The sequence below is a fragment of the Oncorhynchus mykiss genome, chromosome 6, assembly GCF_013265735.2.
Source record: "Oncorhynchus mykiss isolate Arlee chromosome 6, USDA_OmykA_1.1, whole genome shotgun sequence".
Lineage (NCBI taxonomy): Eukaryota > Metazoa > Chordata > Actinopteri > Salmoniformes > Salmonidae > Oncorhynchus > Oncorhynchus mykiss.
Window position 1 is genome coordinate 16,942,414 of NC_048570.1, and position 18,609 is coordinate 16,961,022.

At 47.5% G+C, this 18,609-nt stretch overlaps 1 protein-coding gene across 1 annotated transcript in view; it reads left to right on the forward strand.

The window, feature by feature from the left end:
* fibcd1 (fibrinogen C domain containing 1) overlaps positions 1-18,609 on the forward strand; it is a 119,442-nt gene that overhangs the window by 95,668 nt on the left and 5,165 nt on the right. Inside the window, exon 7 of the mRNA XM_036979470.1 lies at positions 6,063-6,242. Within this exon, the coding sequence (XP_036835365.1) occupies positions 6,063-6,242 (180 nt within the window). The remainder of the gene's footprint in view (positions 1-6,062; positions 6,243-18,609) is intronic.

Sequence of the window (18,609 nt, forward strand, 5' to 3'; positions counted from 1 at the left end):
CACGTCCTTAGCTAAAGTGGGCCACCAGTATCTCCCGTCAAGACAGCGCATCGTCCGACCTATCCCAGGATGACCAGAGGAGGGTGACGTGTGAGCCCAATATATCAATCGGTCGCGTACAGCAGACGGAACGTACAGACGACCAGCTGGACACTCAGGGGGAGAAGGCTCTGCACGTGACGCCCGCTCAATGTCCGCGTCCAGCTCCCACACTACTGGCGCCACCAAACACGAAGCTGGGAGTATGGGAGTGGGATCCATGGACCGCTCCTCTGTGTCATACAGCCGAGACAATGCGTCTGCCTTAACGTTCTGGGAGCCTGGTCTGTAAGAAAGAGTAAACACAAAACGAGTGAAAAACATGGCCCACCTTGCCTGGCGAGGATTCAATCTCTTTGCCTGCCGGATATACTCCAGATTGCGGTGGTCAGTCCAGATGAGAAAAGGGTGTTTAGCCCCCTCAAGCCAATGCCTCCACACCTTCAAAGCTTCTACGACAGCTAACAGCTCCCGGTTCCCCACATCATAGTTTCGCTCCGCCGGGCTGAGCTTCTTAGAAAAGAAAGCACAGGGGCGAAGTTTCAGTGGCGTACCCGAACGCTGAGAGAGCACTGCTCCTATCCCAGCTTCGGATACGTCCACCTCCACTATGAATGGCAAAGAGGGATCCGGATGAGCCAGCACAGGCGCAGAAGTAAACAGAGTCTTCAGGTGCTCAAAAGCCCTGTTCGCCTCAGCCGACCACTGCAAGCGCACCGGGCCCCCCTTTAGCAGTGAGGTAATGGGAGCTGCCACCTGACCAAAACCCCGGATAAACCTCCGGTAGTAATTGGAAAACCCCAAAAAACGCTGCAACTCCTTTACCGTGGTTGGAGTCGGCCAATTACGCACGGCTGTAATGCGGTCGCTCTCCATCTCCACTCCTGAAGTGGAAATCCGATGCCCTAGGAAGGAGATGGATTGTTGGAAAAACAAGCATTTCTCAGACTTGACATATAGATCATGCTCCAACAGGCGACCAAGCACCCTGCGCACCAGGGACACATGCTCGGCGCGTGTAGCAGAGTATATCAGAATATCATCGATATACACCACTACACCCTGCCCGTGCAGGTCCCTGAAGATCTCATCTACAAATGATTGGAAAACTGATGGAGCATTCATCAACCCATATGGCATGACCAGGTACTCATAATGACCTGAGGTGGTGCTAAATGCCGTCTTCCACTCATCACCCTTCTTAATACGCACCAGATTGTACGCACTCCTGAGATCCAATTTTGTGAAAAAACGTGCCCCGTGCATTAACTCAATAATCGTATTGATCAGAGGTAGCGGGTAACTATATTTCACTGTGATTTTATTAAGACCTCGATAATCAACGCACGGGCGTAAACCGCCATCCTTTTTTTTCACAAAAAAGAAACTCGAAGAGACGGGTGAAATGGATGGCTGAATGAACCCCTGATGCAGGGATTCAGAGATATATGTCTCCATAGCCTCCGTCTCCGCTTGCGACAGGGGATACACGTGACTCTTGGGATATGCAGCGTCTACCAGGAGATCTATCGCACAATACCCCAGTCGATGGGGTGGTAATTGAGTCGCCTTCTTTTTACAGAAGGCGAGAGCCAAATCGGCATATTCGGGGGGAATGCGCACGGTGGAGACCTGGTCTGGACTTTCCACCGTAGTAGCACCAACGGAAACCCCTAAACACCTACCTGAGCATTCTCGCGACCACCCTGTGAGAGCCCTCTGTGGCCAAGAAACAGTGGGGTTATGACAAACTAACCAGGGTAGGCCTAGCACCACAGAATACGCAGGAGAATCAATAAGGAAAAGACTAATCTTCTCCTTGTGACCCTCCTGCGTTATCATACACAAAGGTGCGGTTACCTCCCTGATAAACCCTGACCCTAATGGTCGACTAGCTAAGGCATGAATAGGGAAAGGCATATCCACAGGAACAATAGGGATCCCTAAACTATGAGCTAGACTTTTATTAATGAAATTCCCAGCCGCACCCGAATCTACTAGCGCCTTATACTGGGAATGCAGTGAAAAGTCAGGAAAAGAGACAGAGACAAACATTAGTGCAGCAGAGGGCTCTGGATGAGAATGGTGCCTACTCACCTGGGGTGACGCCAGAATGCCCTGCCTGCCCTCTCTATTCCCAGAGGAACCAACCCGGCACCGACCAGCAGTGTGCTCTCTGCGACCTTGAATGGTGCTCGAGCGGGAACCCCCTCCGGTCTCCCTGCGCACCATCCCTCCCAATTCCATAGGTTCGGGAGAGAGGGTGCGTGAGGATGGAACAACCAGACCCCGATCTAGACGTCCACGAGTAGCCAGCATGTTGTCCAGCCTGATGGACATGTCCACCAGCTGGTCGAAGGTGAGGGTGGTGTCTCTACAGGCCAGCTCCCGACGGACGTCCTCGCGTAGACTACAACGGTAATGGTCGATCAGGGCCCTGTCGCTCCATCCAGCGCCGGCAGCCAAGGTCCTAAACTCCAAAGCAAAATCCTGTGCACTCCTCGTCTCCTGCCTCAGATGATAGAGAAGCTCACCCGCTGCTTTGCCTTCAGGTGGGTGATCGAATACTATCCGGAATTGGCGGGTGAACTCCTCAAAATGGTCCAGCGCCGCATCCTCCCTACTACACACAGCGCTGGCCCATTCCAGGGCTTTCCCGGTGAGGCATGAGACGAGGGCGTAACTCTTCTCACGGTCAGATGGTACTGGGGAGGCCGTGGCTAGATACAAGTTCAGTTTAAGGAGGAAACCCTGGCAGCCGGCAGTATCTCCGTTGTATCCCGTAGGTAGGGATAAATGGATCCTCGATTCCGGAGAGGAAAAATCGTTCACGGGAGATTCCGGTTGTGGTGGTGGTGGCGCTGGAGAAACTCCCTGTCTCTCCCAGCGATCCATTTTCATGGCAATGTGATCCATGACGGAGCTGATAACGTCAAGCTCCCTAGCTTGTTCCTGAACTCGTTCCTCCAGCTCCATGGGCATAGTGTCCTCTCCTGCTGACTTCATATATTTGGTCAGAGATTCTGTCAAGCGTAGATGAAATAGGTGGCAGGGAAGTCAGGCGCAGGAGAGTCAAATTGAGTGTAAAATGGAGTCTTTTAATAAAGTCCACGGAGTATGCTCCATAACACTAAATGTACATAAACATGGGTACAAGGACCCGACGCACACCTATACAACAATCACACTACACTGACAATAAAACAATCTCTGACAAAGACATGAGGGGAAACATAGGGTTAAATACACAAAAGGTAATGAATGGGATTGAAAACAGGTGTATGGGAAGACAAGACAAAACCAATGGAAAATGAAAAAAGGATCAATGATGGCTAGAAGACCGGTGACGTCGAACGCCGAGCACCGCCCGAACAAGGAGAGGCAACGACTTCGGCAGCAGTCGTGACAGTAATAATATAACCCAGGACATAACATAATACGAAATGGACGACATAGTACACAATTCGATAATGTAGTACACCAAAAAGAGGGATCCGTTTTGGCACTGCACCACCACTTTCAAAACTATTGGCTGGAATTATACAAAGGTTCTGGAGTATTACTTCAACACCTGAGTGTTAAGATTTAATTTGAGATAATGAATATGCTGTTAAACGTCTCCACTGCAATGAGCGCTATTTTATTGGATGAGAGATTCTCAAGGGGTCTAATTAAAACCTAAGCACAATTATGGAAATTCACAGGAAAGTGCAGTTTAAATATAAGTAGTGTGCTTAATTTCCCAAAAAATTCCAAAGCTTTGATGCTGGAAAATGTTAAATGATTTGGCTTGAGATATGTAAACTGTCAGTCTAAAAGCCAAAAGGAGCTGGGGTAAAAAGATACATAATGTGAGCACAGGGATGTAGGGTTAAGACCACACTGAAAAACTCACATTTTCAGGCATGAGAATTGATAGATTGACCATTTTGCGTTGATAAGGACAGACCTACCGGTATGTGCCAGACGGCTCAACTGGGATGAATGAGTGAAGGTCAGACAAAAAGAGGTTCAAATTGGAAAACAGCATGGAGAGTTGTTCATCTCATCAATAATTCAAAAGAGAACATGCAAACTGGCAAGTAAATTCATTTTTTTATTTGTGCTTTTTCAGTGTACATATCTATCTGTTTCGACATACTGGAAGTCTCTATGGCCTGAGGCTCTGCGTGTACCAATTAATGTCTCAAACTTTTCCCCAAATGATGAAATAACTATCAGATCTATCTGATTGGTACACGTTGCTCTAGTCTAGATGGTCGTGAACTGTTATGGAGACGCATGCAGACAGTGCCACGTCACTTAGTGCATTTGTGCATCATGCACATCGTCTAAGATGTCCTTGAGCTCCACAGTTTCACAAGTCCACAACACCCTCTTATGTTAGCCCTTCGCTCATTCAATAAGTATTCCAACCTTGTGTGTGTCTGATGAAATAAACAGTCAATACAGAACAAGTTGAAGGGCACACAAAACACATTGTAGCTTCCCGATATTAAGACAACGTATTCCAGAATATGAAGCTGTTTGCCTTCAGTGTTATTCTCCTGCCCTCTGTTTCCTGTGATCTGCAGGTTGGGGAGAATGTCAGACAATCTCTGTAGACCGCTCCTTGCAGAGGGATTATCAGGCAGTAGCAGCGATCAATGCCCGAAAAGGCATGCTTATCAAAGGGGGTTTGTGTCGACAACACTGACAACCACACAAGTTTACCCTGAGACACTGGAGGCTGTGGTGGTTTATTTACCTTAGTTACTGAGTTATCTGTGGGTGTCTTTAATCTCAAATTCTGTAGTCCTTATTTCTTCAGGGGCAAAACTAGTACATATGATTTCATATTATGGATGATGCCACGATGCCATCTTATAGCTTGTTTTGCGAACATACCTAAGTGCACGCAGAGTTCCATCTGATCTGTGATCATAATAGTATCTCATAATTAAAAATTGTTGAATTTCTTATATGATCCTAACACACCCTTACAAAAAGGAATGGTGCCCCATGTGAGGGAAACCCCTTTATATTCTATCGATACAGGTGCACGAGTGGGCACACCGTTGCAGCTGTGGGTGCCATTGTGGAGACTGATGATAACCTTCCAGTGTAAATAGCCCATCTATTGGCTGTGGAATGAACCCATTAAACAACACTGTTTATGCCTGATGATGAACTCTAGCGATATGCTCTGCTGCTGGGAGAAGCCTATCCAATGGATCCAGCTGTTTGAACAATGTGTCTGCACTGGGCAGAGGACGGATTAGGGGGAGAGAGATTAGGCTACTTGGTGTGGCTTTCCACTGTAATATTAAGGTCATTCTCGAGTGCTGAACCTTTTGGAGTTAAACTTAATCTAAAATCGATTTAGACGCTCCTCCAGCAGCCATGTAGTGAATTGGTCAATCAGCGTGCTAGCGATGCGTTCCAAGATTTCTATATGAGAACATTAACTCTTTCTGGTATTTGAGACCACCGCACCATAGCACAGCACATACAATGTGCATACAGAGCATTATGGGTAATAATGTGATAAATGTTAATTGTGACTTTCTCCTCAATTCTCCTCAAAGGTCCACTGCAGTGGAGACCCAATTAAATGACGTGGAACCAACATGGAATAGACGTTGAATTGACGTCTGTGCCCAGTGAGGGTTCACTTGTAGGAACCATACGAGGTGTTCCACAACTGTCGACAACAGCTGTAGAGACGCAGCATGATTGGCTTAGCACCGGCAAAATCTCCTGGCCTATTGTTTTTCTGTCCTGGTGGTATAGCACATAGACCAGTCTACGGCCTACAAAGAGAATTCATATGAGGGAGAGCACAGTAGTTCCTTGCCAAGCACCCATATACTTGCAGAGAGAGAGAGGTGCACCCCACTGGGTCTGAAACACCTGAAAAGTTAGTTACTGTGCCTTGGATACTGTTATCGTTCAGTGATAGAAAGTGATCCACTGTGCCATTCCTATTTCTCCATCTTGAATCACAGCTGTTCATGACGGGCCTCTCCTCTGTTTCGTCTCAGGTTTGAAGAGGATGCATGCCTTGACCATCCAAGCCAACTACGAGCTGCGAATTGACCTGGAGGACTTTGAGAACAGCACAGCTTTCGCCCAGTACGGAGCCTTTGGAGTGGGACTGTTCTCTGTTGACCCGGATGAGGATGGCTACCCGCTGACTATTGCTGACTACTCAGGCACTGCAGGTAATGCAATACCCTACTGTACTGTAGCCATTTATTATGGCTCATACCTGTCGGTTTAGTAGACTTTATAAATCCCCTATAAACCCTATAAATTCCAGTTTGTTTAAACTTCTTTAAAACTTGTAATTTATATTGGTTATACTGATCTTTCTATTGGTCCTACTGATCTTCCTATTGATCCTACTGATCTTCCTATTGGTCCTACTCATCTTCATATTGGTCCTACTGATTTTCCTATTGAACCTACTGATCTTCATATTGGTCCTATTGATCTTCATATAGGTCCTACTGATCTTCATATTGGTCCTATTGATCTTCCTATTGGTCCTACTGATATTTCTATTGGTTCTACTGATCTTCCTATTGGTCCAACTGATATTCCTATTGGTCCTACTGATCTTCATATTGATCCTACTGATCTTCATATTGATCTTCATATTTGTCCTACTGATCTTCATATTGGTCCTACTGATCTTCATATTGAACCTACTGATCTTCATATTGATCTTCATATTGGTCCTACTGATCTTCATATTGGTCCTACTGATCTACATATTGATCCTACTGATCTTCATATTGATCCTACTGATCTTCCTATTGATCTTCATATTGGTCCTACTGATCTTCATATTGGTCCTACTGATCTTCATATTGATCCTACTGATCTTCATATTGCTCCTACTGATCTTCCTATTGATCTTCATATTGGTCCTACTGAGCTTCACATTGGTCCTACTGATCTTCCTATTGGTCCTACTGATCTTCCTATTGGTCCTACTGATCTTCCTATTGGTCCCACTTATCTTCATATTGGTCCTACTGATCTTCCTATTGATCTTCATATTGGTCCTACTGATCAAATCAAATGTATTTATATAGCCCTTCGTACATCAGCTGATATCTCAAAGTGCTGTACAGAAACTCAGCCTAAAACCCCAAACAGCAAGCAATGCAGGTGTAGAAGCACGGTGGCTAGAAAAAACTCACTAGACAGGCCAAACCTAGGAAGAAACCTAGTGAGGAACCAGGCTATGTGGGCTGGCCATTCCTCTTCTGGCTGTGCCTGGTGGAGATTATAACAGAACATGGCCAAGATGTTCAAATGTTCATAAATGACCAGCATGGTCAAATAATAATAATCACAGGCAGAGCAGTTGAAACTGGAGGAGCAGCACGGCCAGGTGGACTGGGGACAGCAAGGAGTCATCATGTCAGGTAGTCCTGAGGCATGGTCCTAGGGCTCAGGTCCTCCGAGAGAGAGAAAGAAAGAAAGCGAGAAAGAGAGAATTAGAGAGAGCATACTTAAATTCACACAGGACACCAGATAGGATAGGAGAAGTACTCCAGATATAACAAACTGACCCTAGCCCCCTCGACACATAAACTACTGCAGCATAAATACTGGAGGCTGAGACAGGAGGGGTACTGATCTTCCTATTGGTCCTACTGATCTTCCTATTGGTCCTACTGAACTTCATATTGGTCCTATTGATCTTTCTATTGGTCAATTCACCCCTCTCTGGGAAGATAAACAGTACAGTTTTGAAACATCCAGATATCTGGAAAATCTGATTCAGACATCTTACAACCAATACGAGAGATCTTTTCAGCTGTAGATCATGAGTAGCAGCATCCAGGCAGTGTGTGTGTGCAATTCTCCTCGATTCAGCTCTATCGCAGGGGGCTCTTTTGGATGTTAATTGGATCCCTCTACTCAGTTAGTCCCAGGTTCCCCTCCTCAGCCCCTCACTCATGGTTGGGCCCAGCCAGACAGACTGTTGACCTTCTGGAGCTGCAGGAAAGGGCAGGAATAATGAAGTTGCAAGATGCCTCTGTGGCCACGGCTAATAAAGCAGGTCGTTATTACGGCCCGACATAAACAAACATTCGGATTATCATAAATCAGGAGGAGAATACTGCTTCCACTTGTGTTTAATTAGTGAGGTAGTCTTTAAAGGGCTGCTGCTTGGGATTCAGGGAACATTGATTCCCAATCTTATCAATTAAAACAGTTTTTTCATCAGATTCATTGATTCTCTAGTATTAAAAAAATAACACGTTTATTTAATTAAGGTTGATACTGCAGCAGCACTGTGTTGGCTTTAGCACAGTCCTGAGTTCTCTTTCAATACCTGCATTTAAATGATTTGTTCTTCATATTTAGTTTCAATTGACAAACATTTAGGAGTAGCAGGTTGAGATTTAACTGCTGAAACTAATGACAAAGTATCTGTTCAAAAATTGGCTCGGACTAAGACAGCGCTTGTACATTATTTCACTGTTTGCACTCTATCCATTTACCCACAAAACTGTCTCTGCTCTTCTATTCTTTGATACTTCATCTTCAACCCCTGCATAGATTATTTAACTATTATCAATAACAACAAACATAATGGTTCTGTCCTACAAAGATGGACATAGGGCTGTAGCGATTCATGACATTTTGTTAGACGATTATTATTGCCGGTCTCACAATAACCGTTAATTAATATAAACACGTTTAGTATCTCCAGGCCTCCACACATACAAGCTGCATTACAGCCACTGATTTGCAACATCTAAGCACACCTTTGCAACATCTACATTTTAAAAAGTATAATAAATCAATTGAATATACACCATCCATTATTTATTTTAGGCAGGTCTAAAGAAACATTATGATATGTTGAAAATGTATACCAAAATAACAGAATATGAGTTATCCTACTGTATGTTATCTGGCTATGCGCCATGCCATAGGCTTGTTCGTTTAGCTGACAAGATATGCTTATACAGTTCATTCGGAAAGTATTCAGATAGCTTGACTTTTTCCAAATTTTGTTACGTTACAGCCTTACTCTAAAATGGATTCACTTGTTTTTTTCCCCTCATCAATCTACACAGAATACCCCATAATGAAAAAAACAAAAACAGGTTTTTATAGGCCCCAATCTGAGTTCCTGAGCTCTGGAGCAGGTTTTCATTAAGGATCTCTCTGTACTTTGCTCCATTCATCTTTCCCTTGATCCTGACTAGACTCCCATTCCCTGCCACTGAAAACATCCGCACAGCATGATGCTGCCACCACCATGCTTCACCGTAGGGATGGTGCCAGTTTTCCTCCAGATGTGATGCTTGGCAATCAGGCCAAAGATTTGAATCTTGGTTTCATCAGACCAGAGAATCTTGTTTCTCATGGTCTGAGAGTCTTTTAGGTGCTTTTTGGCAAACTCCAAGCATGCTGTCATTTGCCTTAAGGAGGAGTGACTTCTGTCTGGCAACTGTACCATAAAGGCCTGGTGGAATGCTGCAGGAAGGTTACCCCATCTCCACAGAGGAACTGGAGCTCTGTCAGAGTGACCATCGGGTTCTTCATCACCTCCCTGACCAAGGCCTTTCTGCCCCGATTGTTCAGTTTGGCCTTGCGGCCAGCTCAAGGAAGAATATAGGTGGTTCCAAACTTCTTCCATTTAAGAATGATGGAGGCCATTGTGTTCTTGGGGACCTTCAATGCTGCAGACATTTTTTGGCACCCTTCCCCAGGTCTGTGCCTCGACACAATCCTGTCTCGGAGCGCTACAAACAATTCCTTCGACCTCATGGCTTTGGTTTTTGCTCTGACATGCACTGTCAGCTGTGGGACCTTATATAGACAGGTGTGTGCCTTTCCAAATCATGTCCAATGAATTGAATTTACCACAGGTGGACTCCAATCAAGTTGTAGAAACATCTCAAGGATGATTAATGGAAACAGGATGCACCTGAGCTCGATTTCGAGTCTCATAGCAAAAGGTCAGAATACTTATGTAAATAAAGTATGTCTGTTTTTTATTGTTAATACATTTGCAAAATTGTCAAAAAAACTGTTTTCACTTTGTTATTATGGGGAGTTGTGTGTAGAGTGATTACATTTTTTAAAATCAATTTTAAAATAATGTTGTAATGTAACAAAATGTGGAAAAAAGGAAGGGGTCTGAATACTTTCTGAATGCACTGTAAGTCCCATGCCATTATTTTATATTATATGATTTTATAGAAAGAAAAATATAATTGAACTTAAAATATAAAGGATATTTTTCCCATTTCGGAGCGAGTGTGCATATGAAATGGCTGTGTTGAGTGTAAAAGTGATTCAGAGTTATTTGGCAACTCTAGTTGTGAATGATACAAACCTTAGAATGTCTTAGAAATCAAAACATATACCATATGGACTACATGATGCGACTATAGGCTTTTTATGATTTGAGAAAGAAGCAGAAAAAGCTTGTGCTCTGTTCCTTGCCTCAGGCTGCACAGCTGTTCTCTCATCAAGTGATCATATTGTCACCCATCATACTATTCTCAATGTAATCTTGTCTTAACTAATATGTAATAATTAGTTTAGAATGGCCCATTATCAAATGGGCAAGGACAGGGGCAGGGAAAAAAGGGAATGGAGGCCACACGCTTTCCAGCCAGTCTGTTTTTCAAAGATGCCTGGTAGGCTGCTTCGGTTTTATAGCTGAGCTGTGCTTAATATGAACAGCTGAGAAGTAAATATTAAAACACTTATTTCACTCCACACATCAAACACTGTTTGAGGAGTGTGCTCTCACTGCGCGACAGTGTAACGGCTTTCTTCTGTGGACGAAGGATCGGACCAAAGCGCAGCGTGGTTAGTGTTCAACATGTTTAATAAAGACAATAAACGAGAGCACTACAAAATACAAAACAACAACATGTGAAAAACCAAAACAGTCCTATCTGGTGCATAGACACAAGGACAGAAGACAACCACCCACAAAACCCAACACAAAACAGGCCACCTGTAACGGTCTGAGTGAAGTGGGTGAGGAGTCAGGCGCAGGAAGCAGAGAGTTCAGGGGAGTGCTATTTTAATGCACTGAATAAACGCTGAACATAAGCCAACCCTCACAAAAACACAGGGCGTACTGAACAAACAAATGCCCCAAACAGGGGGACTTAAACTGTCCAGGGAAAAACCCACAAAATGTGAAACCACAAAACCCAATAGACGTGCACACAAGTACACCAAACAGACGATCACAATAATTAATCCCGCACAAGGAACCCTGCGGGCCGGCTGACTAATAAAGCCTACTACCTAACTCAAAACAGGTGCACACAATCAACACATAAGGAGGGGGAGGAAATAATCAGTAGCAGCTAGTAGGCCGGCGACGACGACCGCCGAGCGCCACCCGAACGGGAAGGGGAGTGTCCTTCGGTCGGAGTCGTGACAGTACCCCCCCCTTGACGCGTGGCTCCCGCAGCGCGCCGACACCGGCCTCGAGGTCGACCCGGAGGACGAGGCGCAGGGCGATCCGGATGGAGGCGATGGAAATCCCTCAACATTGACGGATCCAAAATGTCCCTGGTGGGTACCCAGCACCTCTCCTCCGGACCGTACCCCTCCCAGTCCACGAGGTACTGCAGGCCCCTCACCCGGCGTCTCGAGTCCAGAATGGCCCGTATCGTATACGCCGGGGACCCCTCGATGTCCAGAGGGGGAGGAGGGACCTCCAGCACCTCACCGTCCTGTAGGGGACCAGCTACCACCGGCCTGAGGAGAGACACATGAAACGAGGGGTTAATACGATAATAGGAAGGGAGTTGTAATCGATAACACACCTCGTTTATTCTCCTCAGGACTTTGAACGGCCCTACACACTGCGGCCCAAGCTTCCGGCAGGGCACGCGGAGGGGTAGGTTTCGGGTCGAGAGCCAGACCCTGTCCCCTGGTACAAACACGGGGGCCTCACTGCGGTGGCGGTCAGCACTCCTTTTCTGCCGTCCACTAGCCTGTTGAAGGGATTCCTGGACGGCCCTCCAGGTTTCTTTGGAGCGCTGCACCCATTCCTCCACCGCAGGAGCCTCGGTCTGGCTCGGATGCCACGGTGCCAGGACCGGCTGGTACCCCAACACACACTGAAAGGGGGACACATTAGTAGAGGAGTGGCGTAATGAGTTCTGGGCCATTTCCGCCCAGGGGATGTATCTCGCCCACTCCCCTGGCCGGTCCTGGCAGTACGACCGCAGAAACCTACCCACCTCCTGGTTTACTCTCTCCACCTGCCCATTACTTTCAGGGTGATAACCGGAGGTCAGGCTGACCGAGATCCCCAGACGCTCCATGAACGCCCTCCATACTCGGGACGTGAACTGGGGACCCCGATCAGAAACGATGTCCTCCGGCACCCCGTAGTGCCGGAAGACATGGGTGAATAATGCCTCCGCAGTCTGTAGGGCTGTTGGGATACCGGGCAACGGGAGGAGACGGCAGGACTTAGAGAACCGATCCACAATCACCAGAACCGTGGTGTTGCCCTGAGACAGGGGAAGGTCGGTCAGGAAATCTACGGATAGATGTGACCATGGCCGTTGTGGAACGGGGAGGGGTTGTAACTTCCCTCTAGGAAGGTGCCTAGGAGCCTTACTCTGGGCGCATACCGAACAGGAGGAGACATAAACCTTAACGTCCCTAGCCAAGGTAGGCCACCAATACCTCCCCCGAAGGCTCCCTACTGTCCTCCTCACCCCAGGGTGACCCGAGGAGGGTAGGACGTGAGCCCACCGAATCAGTTGGTCCCGAACACCAAGCGGCACGTACCTCCGCCCCGCCGGACACTGAGGAGGCGCTGGTTCAGCCCGTAACGCCCGCTCGATGTCCGAGTCCACCTCCCACACCACCGGTGCCATCAGCTTTGAGGCCGGAAGGATGGGAGTAGGTTCGGTGGACCTATCCTCCGTGTCGTAAAAGCGGGACAGTGCGTCCGCCTTCACGTTCTGGGAGCCTGGTCTATATGATAAAGTGAACCGGAATCGGGTGAAGAACATGGCCCACCTTGCCTGCCGCGGGTTCAGTCTCCTAGCTGCCCGAATATACTCCAGATTTTGGTGGTCGGTCCAGATGAGAAAGGGGTGCTTAGCCCCCTCAAGCCAGTGTCTCCACACCTTCAGAGCCCTGACCACCGCTAACAACTCCCGGTCCCCCACATCATAGTTACGCTCCGCTGGGCTGAGCTTACTCGAGAAGAAAGCGCAGGGGCGGAGTTTTGGTGGCGTACCCGAGCGCTGTGATAGCACGGCACCCACCCCAGCCTCGGACGCGTCCACCTCCACTATGAATGCTAGAGAGGGGTCCGGATGCGCCAACACGGGTGCATCCGTGAACAGCACCTTCAACCTGTTGAAAGCTCTGTCCGCCTCTGCTGACCACTGCAACCGCACCGGGCCCCCCTTTAGCAGTGAGGTAATTGGAGCCGCTACCTGGCCAAAACCCCGGATAAACCTCCGGTAGTAGTTGGAAAAACCCAAAAACCGCTGCACCTCTTTTACCGTGGTTGGAGTCGGCCAATTACGCACGGCCTTACTGCGGTCACCCTCCATCTCCACCCCCGAGGTGGAAATGCGATAACCCAGAAAGGAGACGGCTCGTTTGGAGAACACACACTTCTCAGCCTTGACGTAGAGGTCATGCTCCAGCAGTCTACCAAGCACCTTGCGTACCAGAGACACATGCGCGGCGTGAGTGGCTGAGTAGATCAGAATGTCATCGATATAAACAACCACTCCCTGCCCGTGCAGGTCCCTGAGAATATCGTCTACAAAGGATTGAAAAATGGCTGGAGCATTTTTTAACCCATACGGCATGACGCAGTACTCATAGTGGCCCGATGTGGTACTAAATGCGGTTTTCCACTCGTCTCCCTTCCGAATACGCACCAGGCTATACGCGCTCCTGAGATCCAATTTTGTGAAGAACTGCGCTCCCTGAAAGGATTCCACTGCCGTAGCAATGAGAGGTAGTGGGTAGCTGAACCCCACTGTGATGGCATTTAGACCTCTATAATCAATACAAGGACGCAAACCTCCCTCCTTTTTCTTCACAAAAAAGAAACTTGAGGAGATGGGTGAAATGGAGGACCGAATGTACCCCTGTCCCAGAGACTCCGTGATATATGTCTCCATAGCCAACGTCTCCTCTTGGGACAATGGGTACACGTGACTCTTGGGAAGCGCAGCGTTTACCTGGAGATCTATCGCACAATCTCTTCCCGGTCGATGTGGTGGTAATTTAGTCGCCTTCTTTTTACTAAAAGCGATTGCCAAATCGGCATACTCGGGGGGGATGCACACTGTGGGACCCTGATCTGGACTTTCCACCGAGGTGGCACCGACGGAAACTCCCAGACACCTTCCAGAACACTCCTCTGACCACCCCTTGAGAACCCCCTGTCTCCACAAAATTTTAGGATTGTGCCGGGCCAGCCAGGGAATCCCCAACACCACTGGAAACGCAGGCGAATCAATAATATAGAGACTGATACGCTCCCTATGGTTCCCCTGCGTTACCATGTCCAGTGGGATTGTGGTCTCCCTGACCACCCCTGACCCTAATGGCCGGCTATCTAGGGAGTGCACGGGAAAGGGAGAATCTATCGGCACAAGCGGAACACCTAATTTAATAGCTAGTCCGCGATCCATAAAGTTCCCAGCTGCGCCTGAATCGACTAGCGCCCTATGCTGGGAAGAGGGGAAAAATTTAAGGAAAAAAATCAAGACAAACATGTGACCAACAGGGGGTTCTGGGTGAGTTTGGTGCTGACTCACCTGGGGTGATCGAGAAATGTTCCGCCTACCATCTCGACTCCCAGACGGACCCCCCCAGCACCGATCGGCCGTGTGTCCTCTCCGACCACAGTTGGTGCAGAGGGAGCCTCCTCCTCCGGTACCCCTCGGCAAAGCCCCTCCCAACTCCATCATAACAGGAGTGGAGGTGCTGGGTGGTGGAACACACAGGACCCTCTCCGAACGCCCGCGGGCAGCCAGCAGATTGTCCAGTCGGATGGACATGTCAATTAGCTCATCCAAGGAAAGAGCGGTGTCCCGACACGCTAGCTCCCTGCGGACGTCCTCCCAGAGACTACACCTGTAGTGGTCGATAAGGGCCCTGTCGTTCCACCCGGATCCTGCTGCCAAGGTACGGAACTCCAACGCGTAATCCTGGGCGCTCCTTTTCTCCTGCCGGAGATGGAATAGTCGTTCTCCCGCCGCTCGGCCATCTGGAGGATGGTCAAACACGGCGCGGAAACGGCGAGAAAACTCGGGGTAGTGCTCCTTCGCTGAGTCTGGGCCGTTCCAAACTGCATTTGCCCACTCCAGAGCACGACCCGTGAGGCAGGAGATGAGGACATTCACCCTCTCCGCTCCCGAGGGAGTAGGTCTGACGGTGGCCAGGTACAGTTCTAGCTGGAGTAAGAACCCCTGGCACCCTGCTGCCGCTCCATCATAGACCCTTGGAAGTGTAAGACGGAGGGTGCTGGAGTCGGGAGATGGGGAGTCCTGAGGAGGGGGGGCCGAAGGTGGAGAGAGGAGGGCCGAAGGTGGAGAGAGGAGACCGCTTCTCTCCCATCGGTCCATTCTCTCCATCACCAGATCCATCGCCGTTCCGATCCGATGGAGAACGGTGGTGTGATGTAGAACCCTCTCTTCCATCGATGGGAGGGGAGTGGCTGTTGTTCCTGCTGACTCCATTCCAGGCGGTGCGGGATTCTGTAACGGTCTGAGTGAAGTGGGTGAGGAGTCAGGCGCAGGAAGCAGAGAGTTCAGGGGAGTGCTATTTTAATGCACTGAATAAACGCTGAACATAAGCCAACCCTCACAAAAACACAGGGCGTACTGAACAAACAAATGCCCCAAACAGGGGGACTTAAACTGTCCAGGGAAAAACCCACAAAATGGGAAACCACAAAACCCAATAGACGTGCACACAAGTACACCAAACAGACGATCACAATAATTAATCCCGCACAAGGAACCCTGCGGGCCGGCTGACTAATAAAGCCTACTACCTAACTCAAAACAGGTGCACACAATCAACACATAAGGAGGGGGAGGAAATAATCAGTAGCAGCTAGTAGGCCGGCGACGACGACCGCCGAGCGCCACCCGAACGGGAAGGGGAGTGTCCTTCGGTCGGAGTCGTGACACCACCTAAATATGGTTCCCAATCAGAGACAATGACTAACACCTGCCTCTGATTGAGAACCATATCAGGCCAAACATAGAAATGGGAAAACTAGACACACAACATAGAATGCCCTCTCAGCTCACGTCCTGACCAACACTAAAACAAAGAAAACACAAAAGAACTATGGTCAGAACGTGACAGACAGGTGATATTCTGCCCAACTCTGTGTGGCATGGGCTCTCCAACCCTATTCTTGCAGCTACCCAGTGCTTCACTTGGGAAACCAAGTGAAATCTGTTTGGAAACATCGATAGTAACATGTTTTCACAACGAAGCATATTTCACTAAACTGTTGACAGCCCCTCTCTCTGCACGCTGGAGAAAGAAATGAAGGAGAGAGGGGAGGAAATGGAAACGTAAGGTGGTGAGATATTCTGGATAGCTAAAGGTAATCTGTCACTCAATTAATTATGAAAATATTAAACATTCCCTATTACTAGGCTATTCAAAATCTCCCTGCACAATCAATGAACCAACTGCATCGCCCAGGGCTATATGTTCGCTCCCAGACTCATGGATAGAAATGTTGGAGTGAAGCATAAGGTCTATCCAGTATGCATCATAATACAGTCTATACTCAAAGGCGATCACTCAAATTTGTTTAATTTTGGAGTATAGGCAGCCGCCAGACCAATTATGTACCTCTTAAATCATCACTTTTGTTTTATGCTTTTCTGCCATCTGTAATATGCGGTAGGCTATGTATTATATAATGGCACAATCATAATTTTAATTCAGTTTTTGTTCGGGCTTGGGCTCATAAACCTATGCATATGCATAATCTGTAATATGCGTATGGGTGTTTTGACTGAATCATCACCTTAGAAAGCTCTGTCCATTTCATTGTGTTAGGCTTTGAAACGACATCCACAATGACATGTTTTACACACCTGCTTTTGAACCTCTTTCTTCAAATTGATTATAACAGTGAGGTGAGCTTTAAAAGCAGATACTGTTTAGAATAGAAGTGTTTGATGTGATTTTCGATTGCATTTGGATTGTGGTTAGTGGTTAGAGGGACAATAGAGCCCTGAGTATCAGGCCATTAGGACCCGATGGAGGGACAATAGAGCCCTGAGTATCAGGCCATTAGGACCCGATGGAGGAACAATAGAGCCTTGAGTACCAGGCCATTAGGACCCGATGGAGGGACAATAGAGCCTTGAGTACCAGGCCATTAGGACCCGATGGAGGAACAATAGAGCCTTGAGTACCAGGCCATTAGGACCCGATGGAGGAACAATAGAGCCTTGAGTACCAGGCCATTAGGACCCGATGGAGGAACAATAGAGCCTTGAGTACCAGGCCATTAGGACCCGATGGAGGAACAATAGAGCCTTGAGTACCAGGCCATTAGGACCCGATGGAGGAACAATAGAGCCTTGAGTATCAGGCCATTAGGACCCGATGGAGGGACAATAGAGCCTTGAGTACCAGGCCATTAGGATCTGATGGTTGTTAACGAGTTGTGTACTACCAATGCATGTCCAGAGTGCATAACAGGAGATTACCATGACTCAACGGTCACATGAAATTATACTGCAGTCATGACTCATGACTGCCGGTGTGGTGGTAATACGGTCACCGCAACAGCCCTAGTTGAGAGAGAGAGAGACCACAACAGCCCTAGTTGAGAGAGAGAGACCGCAAAGGCCCTTGTTGAGAGAGAGAGAGAGAGAGAGAGAGAGAGAAAGAGAGAGAGAGACCACAACAGCCCTAGTTGAGAGAGAGAGAGAGACCGCAACAGCCCTAGTTGAGAGAGAGAGAGAGAGACCGCAACAGCCCTAGTTGAGAGAGAGAGACCGCAACAGCCCTAGTAGAGAGAGAGAGACCGCAACAGCCCTAGTAGAGAGAGAGAGAGAAAATTGGTAAACACCTTGAGTGCTTACTCTCAGAACTTAAAATAAACGCTTTAATGACAGTTTGTTACCTAACTGAAATGTTTTAACCGTTTCATTAGGAGGACAAAAAAGGAATACGATTACCCATGAGTGTTGAATAATTTTTGCTACAATGCTCGTGGAGAAGAGCATAAGTTCTCTCTGATGTTTTAATGTATTCATTATGATTATGAGTTCTGTTGCATGTTTAAATACTTTCGCTGCGCTCGTTGTAAGTTTCTCTGATTTTTTTTATTCAAATGTGTCCTACATTACATTGCATTACAATTTTATAATGGTACAGTAGGCATCCTTTTTCGGAGGCGTTATACAGAATTTAAGATTTTAATCATTAATACAGTGTTTCATTATCATATCCTGACACTATGTTAACAATAATTCAATATTATAAAGGTTGCCAACCTTTTTCTCAGTAATCCACAAGCTTGTTGATAAGAGGTAGAGTAGGTAGGCC